The sequence below is a fragment of the Penaeus vannamei genome, chromosome 4 (genome assembly GCF_042767895.1).
Source record: "Penaeus vannamei isolate JL-2024 chromosome 4, ASM4276789v1, whole genome shotgun sequence".
Lineage (NCBI taxonomy): Eukaryota > Metazoa > Arthropoda > Malacostraca > Decapoda > Penaeidae > Penaeus > Penaeus vannamei.
In genome coordinates, this window is record NC_091552.1 from 15,801,150 (window position 1) to 15,813,649 (window position 12,500).

At 40.2% G+C, this 12,500-nt stretch overlaps 2 protein-coding genes across 4 annotated transcripts in view; one reads left to right on the forward strand and one right to left on the reverse strand.

The window, feature by feature from the left end:
* Positions 1 to 2,422, forward strand: part of LOC113817084 (sucrase-isomaltase, intestinal) — a 22,022-nt gene extending 19,600 nt beyond the window's left edge. The window contains exons 17-20 of one of the 3 annotated variants that reach the window (XR_011398523.1): positions 1 to 135; positions 998 to 1,130; positions 1,603 to 2,001; positions 2,041 to 2,422. The exon at positions 1 to 135 is cut by the window's left edge and continues 17 nt beyond it. Coding sequence is in view for 1 of the 3 variants with exons in the window: in XM_027369081.2 (XP_027224882.2) it covers positions 1 to 135; positions 998 to 1,130; positions 1,603 to 1,815 (481 nt within the window). In the remaining 2 variants the exon portion in view is untranslated. Of the gene's footprint in view, positions 136 to 997; positions 1,131 to 1,602 lie in introns of all 3 variants that reach the window. The other 2 variants (XR_011398524.1, XM_027369081.2) reach the window with 2 other exon arrangements.
* Positions 2,423 to 4,708: 2,286 nt separating this feature from the next.
* Positions 4,709 to 12,500, reverse strand: part of LOC113817085 (3-oxoacyl-[acyl-carrier-protein] reductase FabG-like) — an 11,431-nt gene continuing 3,639 nt past the window's right edge. The window contains exons 3-6 of the mRNA XM_070120769.1: positions 12,313 to 12,418; positions 11,621 to 11,787; positions 10,749 to 10,919; positions 4,709 to 4,882 (exon numbers count right to left, since the gene is read on the reverse strand). Coding sequence (XP_069976870.1) covers positions 4,733 to 4,882; positions 10,749 to 10,919; positions 11,621 to 11,787; positions 12,313 to 12,418 — 594 coding nt within the window. The 3' untranslated portion in view covers positions 4,709 to 4,732. The remainder of the gene's footprint in view (positions 4,883 to 10,748; positions 10,920 to 11,620; positions 11,788 to 12,312; positions 12,419 to 12,500) is intronic.

A 12,500-nucleotide genomic window follows, 5' to 3' on the forward strand; every position in this document is an offset into this window, starting at 1 on the left:
GCAGACGGGCGTGCGGAAGGCCTCAGGACCCGCCCACTCAGAGTACGTGGAGGCGCCGCTGGAGAGAATCCCAGTATATGCGAGAGGGGGCGTGGCGATCCCCTATCAGGTCCCTGCTCATAATACAGTGCAGAGGTAAGAAGGAGTGAGAGAGGAAGAGGGAGAGAGGGAGAGAGGGAGGGAGGGAGGAAGGGAGGGAGAGGAAGGAAGGGAAGGAGAGAGAGAGGAAGAGGGAGAGAGGGAGAGAGGGAGGGAGGGAGGGAGGGGAGGGAGGGAGGGAGGGAGGGAGGAAGGGAAGGAGAGAGAGAGGGAGAGAGAGAGGGGGAAGGAGAGAGAGGGGAAGGAGGGAGGGGGGAGGGAGGGAGGTAGGGAAGGAGAGAGAGATGGAAGGAGAGAAAGAAGGAAGGAGAGAAAGAGGGAAGGGGAGAGAGAGGGAAGGAGAGAGAGAGAGAGAGAGAGAGAGAGAGAGAGAGAGAGAGAGAGAGAGAGAGAGAGAGAGAGAGAGAGAGAGAGAGGGAAGGAGAGAGAGAGAGAGAGAGAGAGAGAGAGAGAGAGAGAGAGAGAGAGAGAGAGAGAGAGAGAGAGAGAGAGAGAGAGAGAGAGAGAGACGGATCTCTCTATCCATTTGTCTATTTATCTGTATCTCTCTACGTATTTACCTATTTACCCATGTAACTCTCTATTTATGTTCCTATATTTTTATCCATATATTTTTCTGTTTATATAACCATCTATCTATCTCTATCTACACATGCTTCAAAAGGCTACATCGCATCAATTCACCACTTTCCTTTCCACTCCCACTCTAAAACCCCCTAATTTCCTCCCCAAAATGACGCCTATACACTCCCTTTCTTCCCTCCGCCTCCCGCCCTTTCCCTCTCGCATCAATTCACCAATTTCCTTTCCACTCCCACTCTAAAACCCCTAATATCCCCCCCAAAATGACGCCTACACTCTCCCTTTCTTCCCTCCGCCTCCCGCCCTTTCCCTCCAGCCGGAAGAACCCGTTCGGCATAACCGTCGCCCTGAACGCAACCGGAGGGGCGAGCGGCGAGGTCTTCTGGGACGACGGCGACGGAGAGCACTCAATGGACGAGGCCTTCCTGGCGTCGGTCGTCTTCGCGGAGGTTGGTTGGGGGGGGGGGCTATGATAATGATGGCTATGGTTAAATTACAATAGTTATAATAATGATGGTTATGATTAAATATTTACAATATAGTTGCGGCTGAATCATTATAATATTAATAATAGTGACAACGTGGTAATATGAATGGTGATATCTTGGTTCATAACTGTAGTGAATGTGCATGGTCATAATGGCAATAATAATAGTGATGGCATAATGATGGCAGTGATGAAAAGGATGCAAGCAGCAACTGTATTAGAATAATATTTGCACGACTCATTACAAGAATAGTAATAGAGATGACACTGAAGATACTATTACTTTTATCCACTAGCTCCAACAAGTAAACAAAAATAACCAAGACAGTAATAACATCTACCGCGTTATTAATACTAGGCCTACCACTAATGACGATTATGACAATAACAAAAAAACACCCAAACCATCCTTAGCACCTTTTTCCCTCCCACAGGACACCCTCACCATGACAGTGGCTCACAGCACAGACCCCGTTCACGGACTCAAGCTCGAGACACTCCAGTTCTTCGGGTATCCTTCCAATCCTGCAGGAGTCCAGGTTAACGGTGTCGACCTACCTGCCTCCGAATGGGCCTTTAATGGCGATGTCCTTTCGGTTTTCCTCTCCGTGCCTTTGGGGGAGGACCTGCTGGTGGCGCTGGGGTGAAAGTTGGGGGAGGTTGCGGTTGGGGGTGAGGGAGAGGGTGGGTGACGGGAAGGTGGAAGGTGTGAAGGTTTTGGGAGGAAGGGAGGTGTGAAGGAATGGAAGGGGGATGTGAAGGAGTAGATGGTGGATGTGAAGGAAAAGGAAGGGGATGTGAAGGAATGGAAGGGGGATGTGAAGGAGTAGAAGGTGGATGTGAGGGAATGGGATAGGGATGTGAAGGAGTAGAAGGGGGATGTGAAGGAGTAGAAGCTGGATGTGAAGGAATGGGAAGGGGATGTGAAGGAGTAGAAGGTGGATGTGAAGGAATGGAAGGGGGGTAAGGAAGAAAAGTACTGAGGATTAAAATAAGGAAAAAAAGAAGGAAAGTCTGGCAAAGGAATGCAAGGAAAAATCAGATGAAAAATTATAAAAAAAAGAAATAAAGGAAAAGGGCATTGCAGTGTTGGTATCTTGTGTATTTTGAGGTGTTGCATTTATATTAATGTATTTTTTTCCTGCTCTTCCATTGTTTGAATGTTGAAAATGTTAAACAAAGATTAAGCCAAATTAACAAAAAAAGAGTTTATGGTAAATACTTTATCGGAAAATAAAATTGATTCATAATGTATACCTCATTTCTGTTTCCTCACTTCAAAACAAGAATAATTTCAGAAATACCGACATTTCACTAAACACACACACACACACACACACACACACACACACACACACACACACACACCCATACCATAGGTGATGAAAAAAGTTTCACATCGCGCTCTTACCAGTGAACTTCGCAAAGAGGCAGTGAGGTATCAAACAACATTTTTCTGTCAAGAGTCAAGAGTGTGTGTGTGTGTGTATATGGATCTATCTATCTATTTGTATATATATACCCCCCCCACACACACACATAAACAGACACACACACACACACACAAACAGACTCACACACACACATAAATAGACACACACACACACACACATAAACAGACACACACACAAACAGACACACACACACACACATTGACACACGCACACACACACACAGAGAACCACGAAAAAAGTATTAATATACATACTTAATTAATTGCTTTTATGTACCTTGTTCTCTCTCTTTCATTTCTCTTCTGTTCTATTCCATAATCGCATCTTGTCCTTTATCCCCCCCTCCCTCTTCTTAACCATTTTCTCCCGCCTTTCGTTTTCCTTCTTTTTCTTAGTTCTTGTGTTTTCTCCTTTATTCACTCTCTTCTTTTTCTCTTTCACCTCCTGGTTTGTCCCGTAATCGCATCTTCTTAAACCATTTCACTACTTTTTTCCCTCTCTCTCTTATCCTTCTTTCCTATTATGTGTTTGGACGCAAATTTCGGCTGACGTTGCAATGTTTACATGAAACTCAACCCTCACGCGAAAGTTATTAGATGTTTAGTATTTTTTTTTACTTATTAAAGTCACTCATGCATAATCGTTTACTTTTTCAAAACAATTTTATTTTTTAGGTTTCGAGATATAAACAAAGGCTTGTTTTACGTTCCTTTATCATTTATTACCAACAGTAGAACAATATAAAAATGGTCCAAAGAATTAATCTTTTAAAATAACATTCGTCTTATATAATTCTTATCTTTTCTTGACGTATATTTTCCTTTTCTTAGTCACTCTCGCTAGTTAGGTGCATTTTTTTGAACAGTGAATTCATGAATCTGTAACGAATTTTGTTTAATGTCTTTCTATGTATATGTTTCAGAATTTTATTGATTCAGGGCTGTGTTCACGCCATGCACCTAATTTTATGAAAGAAGGGAGTTACATTCACATAGTATATCAATTAACTTCATTATCATCGGCATCATCATCAGATAAATCATAATCACGATCTATTTCTTGCTCCCAAAAAACTTTATCTTCATACTTTTCTCGACACTCATGACATCTGCCTCTTTCCCTTTCCCTCATTCCTCATTCTGTCCTTCTCTCCACTTCAACTCCATCTGACACTCCTGCCTGACGCACCTCAAGCAATCGCGGCTTCCTCTTTCACAAGCAAGAAACTCCCCTCCCCTCCCTTCCCCCAAACCCACCTCTCTACCCCTTTACCATCCCCCCTCTTCTTTCCTCAACCCCATCCCTTCCCCAAACCCCACCTCCCCTTCCCCTCTTCTCACCTCCCCCCTCTTTCCCCTCAATCCCCCAAATCTACCTCTCCGTTCCCCTCTTCTCCCCTCAACCCCCACCTCCCTTCCTTCTTCTCCCTCAACCCCCAAACACCCCAACCCCTCCTCTGCTCCCCCATTCCCCCAAACCCCACCTTCCCGTCCCCTCTTCTCCCCTCAACCACCCAACCCCACCTTCCGCTCCCCATCCTCCATACCCCACCTTCCCATCCCCTCCCTCCCCCCATACCCCACCTTCCCATCCCCTCCTCCTCCCCCGGTCCCTCAACCCCCCTCCCCCAAACCCCCTCCTCTCCCCTCCCCCCCCGCTCCCCTCAATTGAGCGTGGCGCCCTCCCTCTCCCCTCCCCCGTCCTTCAAACCCCACCTTCCCATCCCCTCCCCCAAACCCCCTCTCCTCCCCCGCTTTCCCCGCAACCCGCTCTCTCAATTGAGCGTGGCGCCCCCTCCCCTACCCCCGGTCCCTCAACCCCCCAAACCCCCTTCCCATCCTCGGACCCCTAAAACCCCCTCTTCTTCCCTCGCTCCCCCCCCAACCCCCCTCTCCCCCTTCCCTCCCCAAACCCCCAAACCCCCAAACCCCACCTATCCCCTCCCGCTCCCTCAATTGAGCGTGGCGCCCCCTCTCTCCTCCCCCCAACCCGCTTCCTCAATTGAGCGTGGCGCCCCCTCTCCCCTAACTCGACAAACACTCTCCCCCCTCTCCTCCCCCTCCCCCAAAACCCCACCTATCTCCCCCCTTCCCCAAACCCCCCCGCTCCCTCAATGGAGCGTGGCGCCCCCATCGACGGGCATGACGATCCCGGTGACGAAGGCGGCGTGGTCGGAGGCGAGGAAGGCGACCACCCGGCTCACGTCCTCCACCACGCCCACGCGCCCGACGGGGTGGATCGTCTTGGCGTACTCAAGGAACTGCGGGGGGAGACACAGGTGAGTGAGTGGGTAGTTGGATGAGTGGGTGAGTGGGGAAAGGTATAGGGAAGTGGGTGAGTGGATGAGTGGGGAAAGGTATAGAGAAGTGGGTGAGTGGATGAGTGGAGGGATGTGGGTGAGTGGAGGGAGGTGGGTGGGTGGGTGAGAGGGTGAGTGGAGGGGGGTGGGTGGGTGGATGAGTGGATACGGGGACTGGGGGGAGGGAGAGGAGGGATTAGAGAGAGTGAGAGAGAGAGAGAGAGAGAGAGAGAGAGAGAGAGAGAGAGAGAGAGAGAGAGAGAGAGAGAGAGAGAGAGAGAGAGAGTGAGAGTGAGAGAGAGAGAGAGAGAGAGAGAGAGAGAGAGAGAGAGAGAGAGAGAGAGAGAGAGAGAGAGAGAGAGAGAGAGAGAGAGAGAGAATGAAGATAGATAGATGAAGATAGATAGACAGATATAGTAATAAACAGACAGAACTTTCAAAAAGAGATCAGAAAAAGAGAAAAGTAAAGAGACGGGGACCAGAATATTTCTCGTGAGAGAAGAGAGAGGAAGGATAGAAGGAAAAGAGGAGAGAGGAATTTTTTTTGAGAGTGAGAGTCTTAATAGACAAATGGATGGGCTGGATGGCCTGGTGGATGAATGAGTATGAGAGTGAGATTAGGTTAATTATCATTAGGTTAATAATAATCATGTTTGTATTTCATATACTTCATAATTACTATCATTATTATCATCAATAAATATGAATTTTATCATAACTATCCCTCAACTTTACCTTCATAATTACTATTTTTTATCATTACCATCCCTCAACCTTACCTTCATAATTACTATTCTTTATCATTACCATCCCTTAACCTTACCTTCATAATTACTATTTTTTTATCATTACCATCCCTTGACCTTACCTTCATAATTACTATTTTTTTATCATTACCATCCCTTGACCTTACCTTCATAATTACTATTTTTTATCATTACCATCCCTCAACCTTACCTTCCTAATTACTATTTTTTATCATTACCATCCCTTGACCTTACCTTCATAATTACTATTTTTTATCATTACCATCCCTTGACCTTACCTTCATAATTACTATTTTTTATCATTACCATCCCTCAACCTTACCTTCCTAATTACTATTTTTTATCATTACCATCCCTCAACCTTACCTTCCTAATTACTATTTTTTATCATTACCATCCCTTGACCTTACCTTCATAATTACTATTTTTTATCATTACCATCCCTTGACCTTACCTTCATAATTACTATTTTTTATCATTACCATCCCTTGACCTTACATTCATAATTACTATTTTTTTATCATTGCCATCCCTCAACCTTACCTTCATAATTACTATTCTTTATCATTACCATCCCTCAACCTTACCTTCATAATTACTATTTTTTTATCATTACCATCCCTTGACCTTACCTTCATAATTACTATTTTTTTATCATTACCATCCCTTGACCTTACCTTCATAATTACTATTTTTTATCATTACCATCCCTTGACCTTACCTTCATAATTACTATTATTTTATCATTACCATCCCTTGACCTTACCTTCATAATTACTATTTTTTTATCATTACCATCCCTTGACCTTACCTTCATAATTACTATTTTTTTATCATTACCATCCCTTGACCTTACCTTCATAATTACTATTTTTTTATCATTACCATCCCTTGACCTTACATTCATAATTACTATTTTTTTATCATTACCATCCCTCAACCTTACCTTCATAATTACTATTCTTTATCATTACCATCCCTTGACCTTACCTTCATAATTACTATTATTTTATCATTACCATCCCTTGACCTTACCTTCATAATTACTATTTTTTTATCATTACCATCCCTCAACCTTACCTTCATAATTACTATTTTTTTATCATTGCCATCCCTTGACCTTACCTTCATAATTACTATTTTTTATCATTACCATCCCTTGACCTTACCTTCATAATTACTATTTTTTTATCATTACCATCCCTTGACCTTACCTTCATAATTACTATTTTTTTATCATTACCATCCCTTGACCTTACATTCATAATTACTATTTTTTTATCATTGCCATCCCTTGACCTTACCTTCATAATTACTATTCTTTATCATTACCATCCCTCAACCTTACCTTCATAATTACTATTTTTTTATCATTACCATCCCTCAACCTTACCTTCATAATTACTATTCTTTATCATTACCATCCCTTGACCTTACCTTCATAATTACTATTTTTTTATCATTACCATCCCTTGACCTTACCTTCATAATTACTATTTTTTTATCATTGCCATCCCTCAACCTTACCTTCATAATTACTATTCTTTATCATTACCATCCCTCAACCTTACCTTCATAATTACTATTTTTTTATCATTACCATCCCTTGACCTTACCTTCATAATTACTATTTTTTATCATTACCATCCCTTGACCTTACCTTCATAATTACTATTATTTTACCATTACCATCCCTTGACCTTACCTTCATAATTACTATTTTTTTATCATTACCATCCCTTGACCTTACCTTCATAATTACTATTTTTTATCATTACCATCCCTTGACCTTACCTTCATAATTACTATTTTTTTATCATTACCATCCCTTGACCTTACCTTCATAATTACTATTTTTTTATCATTACCATCCCTTGACCTTACCTTCATAATTACTATTTTTTATCATTACCATCCCTTGACCTTACCTTCATAATTACTATTTTTTTATCATTACCATCCCTTGACCTTACCTTCATAATTACTATTTTTTTATCATTACCATCCCTTGACCTTACCTTCATAATTACTATTTTTTTATCATTACCATCCCTTGACCTTACCTTCATAATTACTATTTTTTTATCATTGCCATCCCTCAACCTTACCTTCATAATTACTATTCTTTATCATTACCATCCCTCAACCTTACCTTCATAATTACTATTTTTTTATCATTACCATCCCTTGACCTTACCTTCATAATTACTATTTTTTATCATTACCATCCCTTGACCTTACCTTCATAATTACTATTATTTTACCATTACCATCCCTTGACCTTACCTTCATAATTACTATTTTTTTATCATTACCATCCCTTGACCTTACATTCATAATTACTATTTTTTTATCATTGCCATCCCTTGACCTTACCTTCATAATTACTATTTTTTTATCATTGCCATCCCTCAACCTTACCTTCATAATTACTATTCTTTATCATTACCATCCCTCAACCTTACCTTCATAATTACTATTTTTTTATCATTACCATCCCTCAACCTTACCTTCATAATTACTATTCTTTATCATTACCATCCCTCAACCTTACCTTCATAATTACTATTTTTATCATTACCATCCCTCAACCTTACCTTCATAATTACTATTTTTTTATCATTACCATCCCTTGACCTTACATTCATAATTACTATTTTTTTATCATTACCATCCCTTGACCTTACCTTCATAATTACTATTATTTTATCATTACCATCCCTTGACCTTACCTTCATAATTACTATTTTTTTATCATTACCATCCCTTGACCTTACATTCATAATTACTATTTTTTTATCATTGCCATCCCTCAACCTTACCTTCATAATTACTATTCTTTATCATTACCATCCCTTGACCTTACCTTCATAATTACTATTATTTTATCATTACCATCCCTTGACCTTACCTTCATAATTACTATTTTTTTATCATTACCATCCCTTGACCTTACCTTCATAATTACTATTCTTTATCATTACCATCCCTCAACCTTACCTTCATAATTACTATTTTTTTATCATTACCATCCCTTGACCTTACCTTCATAATTACTATTTTTTTATCATTACCATCCCTTGACCTTACCTTCATAATTACTATTTTTTTATCATTACCATCCCTTGACCTTACCTTCATAATTACTATTTTTTATCATTACCATCCCTTGACCTTACCTTCATAATTACTATTCTTTATCATTACCATCCCTCAACCTTACCTTCATAATTACTATTTTTTATCATTACCATCCCTTGACCTTACCTTCATAATTACTATTTTTTATCATTACCATCCCTTGACCTTACCTTCATAATTACTATTTTTTATCATTACCATCCCTTGACCTTACCTTCATAATTACTATTCTTTATCATTACCATCCCTCAACCTTACCTTCATAATTACTATTTTTTTATCATTACCATCCCTTGACCTTACCTTCATAATTACTATTCTTTATCATTACCATCCCTCAACCTTACCTTCATAATTACTATTTTTTTATCATTACCATCCCTTGACCTTACCTTCATAATTACTATTTTTTTATCATTACCATCCCTTGACCTTACCTTCATAATTACTATTTTTTTATCATTACCATCCCTTGACCTTACCTTCATAATTACTATTATTTTATCATTACCATCCCTTGACCTTACCTTCATAATTACTATTTTTTTATCATTACCATCCCTTGACCTTACATTCATAATTACTATTTTTTTATCATTACCATCCCTTAACCTTACCTTCATAATTACTATTTTTCTATCATTACCATCCCTCAACCTTACCTTCATAATTACTATTTTTTTATCATTACCATCCCTTGACCTTACATTCATAATTACTATTTTTTTATCATTGCCATCCCTCAACCTTACCTTCATAATTACTATTCTTTATCATTACCATCCCTCAACCTTACCTTCATAATTACTATTTTTTTATCATTACCATCCCTTGACCTTACCTTCATAATTACTATTTTTTTATCATTACCATCCCTTGACCTTACCTTCATAATTACTATTTTTTTATCATTACCATCCCTTGACCTTACCTTCATAATTACTATTTTTCTATCATTACCATCCCTTGACCTTACCTTCATAATTACTATTATTTTATCATTACCATCCCTTGACCTTACCTTCATAATTACTATTTTTTTATCATTACCATCCCTTGACCTTACATCAATAATTACTAACCTCGTCATCAACTTAATCACCAACGTCATCATCATCACCAGAATAATAACTTTCTTGCTCATTCTCTTTAAAAAGTTTCTGATATAAGCTTATGATCTCAGCTATCATAACATCTATGATCATTATTGTTAGCATCACCGCCACCCTTATCGAAATCCTTCAATCTTAACTTAAGATAGTTTCCTCCCAGTTGTTAAAAAGCCTCTGATATTATCATTATCATTATTATCACAATCGACATATCAACACCACTATTAGTCCCACTATAATCATCACCATCTGAATCATTTTAATCTGTACCACTGCTATCACCGTCACTACCTTCACCACAATCATCACCACCACCGTCATCATCACCACCACGGCCATCACCACTCTCGCCATAATCACCAATATCAGCATCTCCGTATTCAACACCACAACCACCACCCTTACTTAAATCACCCCTACCCCCCCCCCCCACCATATTCACCACAAACACCAAAATCACCACCACCACGTCTATCAGCCTCACCAAACTCACCACCATCCTCACCAAAATCAACGCCACCATCACATATCATATTCACAACCACCAAAATCACCACCTCCACCATATTCACCACCACCTCTACCAGCCTAACTAAACTCATCACCATCACCCACACCAAACTCCTCACTATCACCCACAACATTCACCACCACCCCTACCAGAATCACCACCACCTCCATCATCCTCACCCAAATCACCCTCACCACCACCACTATCATCACCACCTTCACCACCATCACCTACCAGCCTCACCTTCACCCCCCCACCCCCCACCCCCACCAAAACTCACCCCCACCACCACTCACCTTCTGATAATCTTCCTCCGACATGCCAGTCCTCTTCAACACATCCGTGACAATGACAGCAGGATTGACAGAATTGACCCTGACACCGCGCCCTGCCACCTCCAAGGCCAGGGATCGTGTCATGTGGTCAATGGCAGCTTTGCTCATGTTGTAGGCGAAGTATTGCGGGACCTGCGGGTGGGTCATGGGGTCAGAGTGTGGGTCATGGGGTTAGAGTGTGGGTCATGGGGTCAGAGTGTGGGTCATGGGGTTGGGATGTGTGGGGAAATGTTTCTTTGAGGGTGGATAGATGGGTAGATAGATAGATAAATGAAAAGATAGATAGGTAGATGAAAAGATAGATAGATAGATAGATAGGTAGATGGATGGATAGATTGATAGATAGATGGATGGATAGATTGATAGATAGATGGATGGATAGATTGATAGATAGAGAGAGAGATAAAGACGGATAGATAGATAGATAGATAGATGGATAGATAGAGATAAAGACAGATAGATAGATAGCGAGAGCGAGAGAGAGAGAGAGAGAGAGAGAGAGAGAGAGAGAGAGAGAGAGAGAGAGAGAGAGAGAGAGAGAGAGAGAGAGAGAGAGAGAGAGAGAGAGAGAGAGAGAGAGAGAGAGAGACAAATAGACCGACATACACACATGAAAACAGGTAGACATACCATATATACATTAGACAAACAAACAGCCGCAAAACACCATTAACCATACACGACACAAACCTCCCACCCACCCACCACCACCCACACACACACACAAAGACACACACACACAGACACACACACACACACACACACACACACACACACACAAAAAAAAAAAAAAAAAAAAAAAAAAAAAAAAAAAAAAAAAAAATTTAACAAACCGGTTTAATTGCCAGCGACGAGGAAATGTTGACAATGTTCCCTTTGACCTCAATCAGACGCGGAAGACACAGCTTGGACATGAGGACCATTGACCTCGTGTTGACATTCTGCTGGCGGTCGTACTCCTCCATGGTCAAGGTTTCCAGCGGTCCCGGGACCAGAATTCCTGGAGGATGTGGTGGTTGAGGTTAGTAAGTGAGTAATAATGATAATAATAATAATAATTGGTAGATAATAAATAATAATTGATTTAATGGTTAGTGAGTGAATGGTAATAAAAATAATAACTGATAGATAATAAATAATAACAACTGAGAGCTCATAAATAATAATTGATTGATAGTAATAATAATAATAAAAATAATTGTATGATGCTGCGGTTGAAGGAAATGAAATAGATGATAGGGAGAGTTGAGTTTGTGAATAAAGACATATATATGATGTAATTAGTAAGAGAAGAGGATTAGATGGGGTATAGTGAAATAATTTTTGATAATAATTCAATGAATAATAACTGATTTCAAAATAAATACCTCTCATTTAGTCAATCTATCTCTATATCTATTTTTTTCCATCTAACTATCCATATATCCATCAATAGATGAATCTATAAAACACCTCATATATATATATTTCAATCAGAAATGCCTGTAATGGAAGAAATAATGAAACATCATCCTTTTAGAAGTACCTGCATTGTTGACAAGAATATCAATACGGCCGAACTTGGAGACGGTGGAGTCAACAATGCGCTTGCAGTCTTCATCATTGCTTAAGTCGCCTGCAACTTGCAATATCTGTGATGATTGAGATTTTATTTTAATCATTGGTTGTCATGTGCAATGTGTCGGTCAGAATTAAGGGATGTTTTGCAAGGGT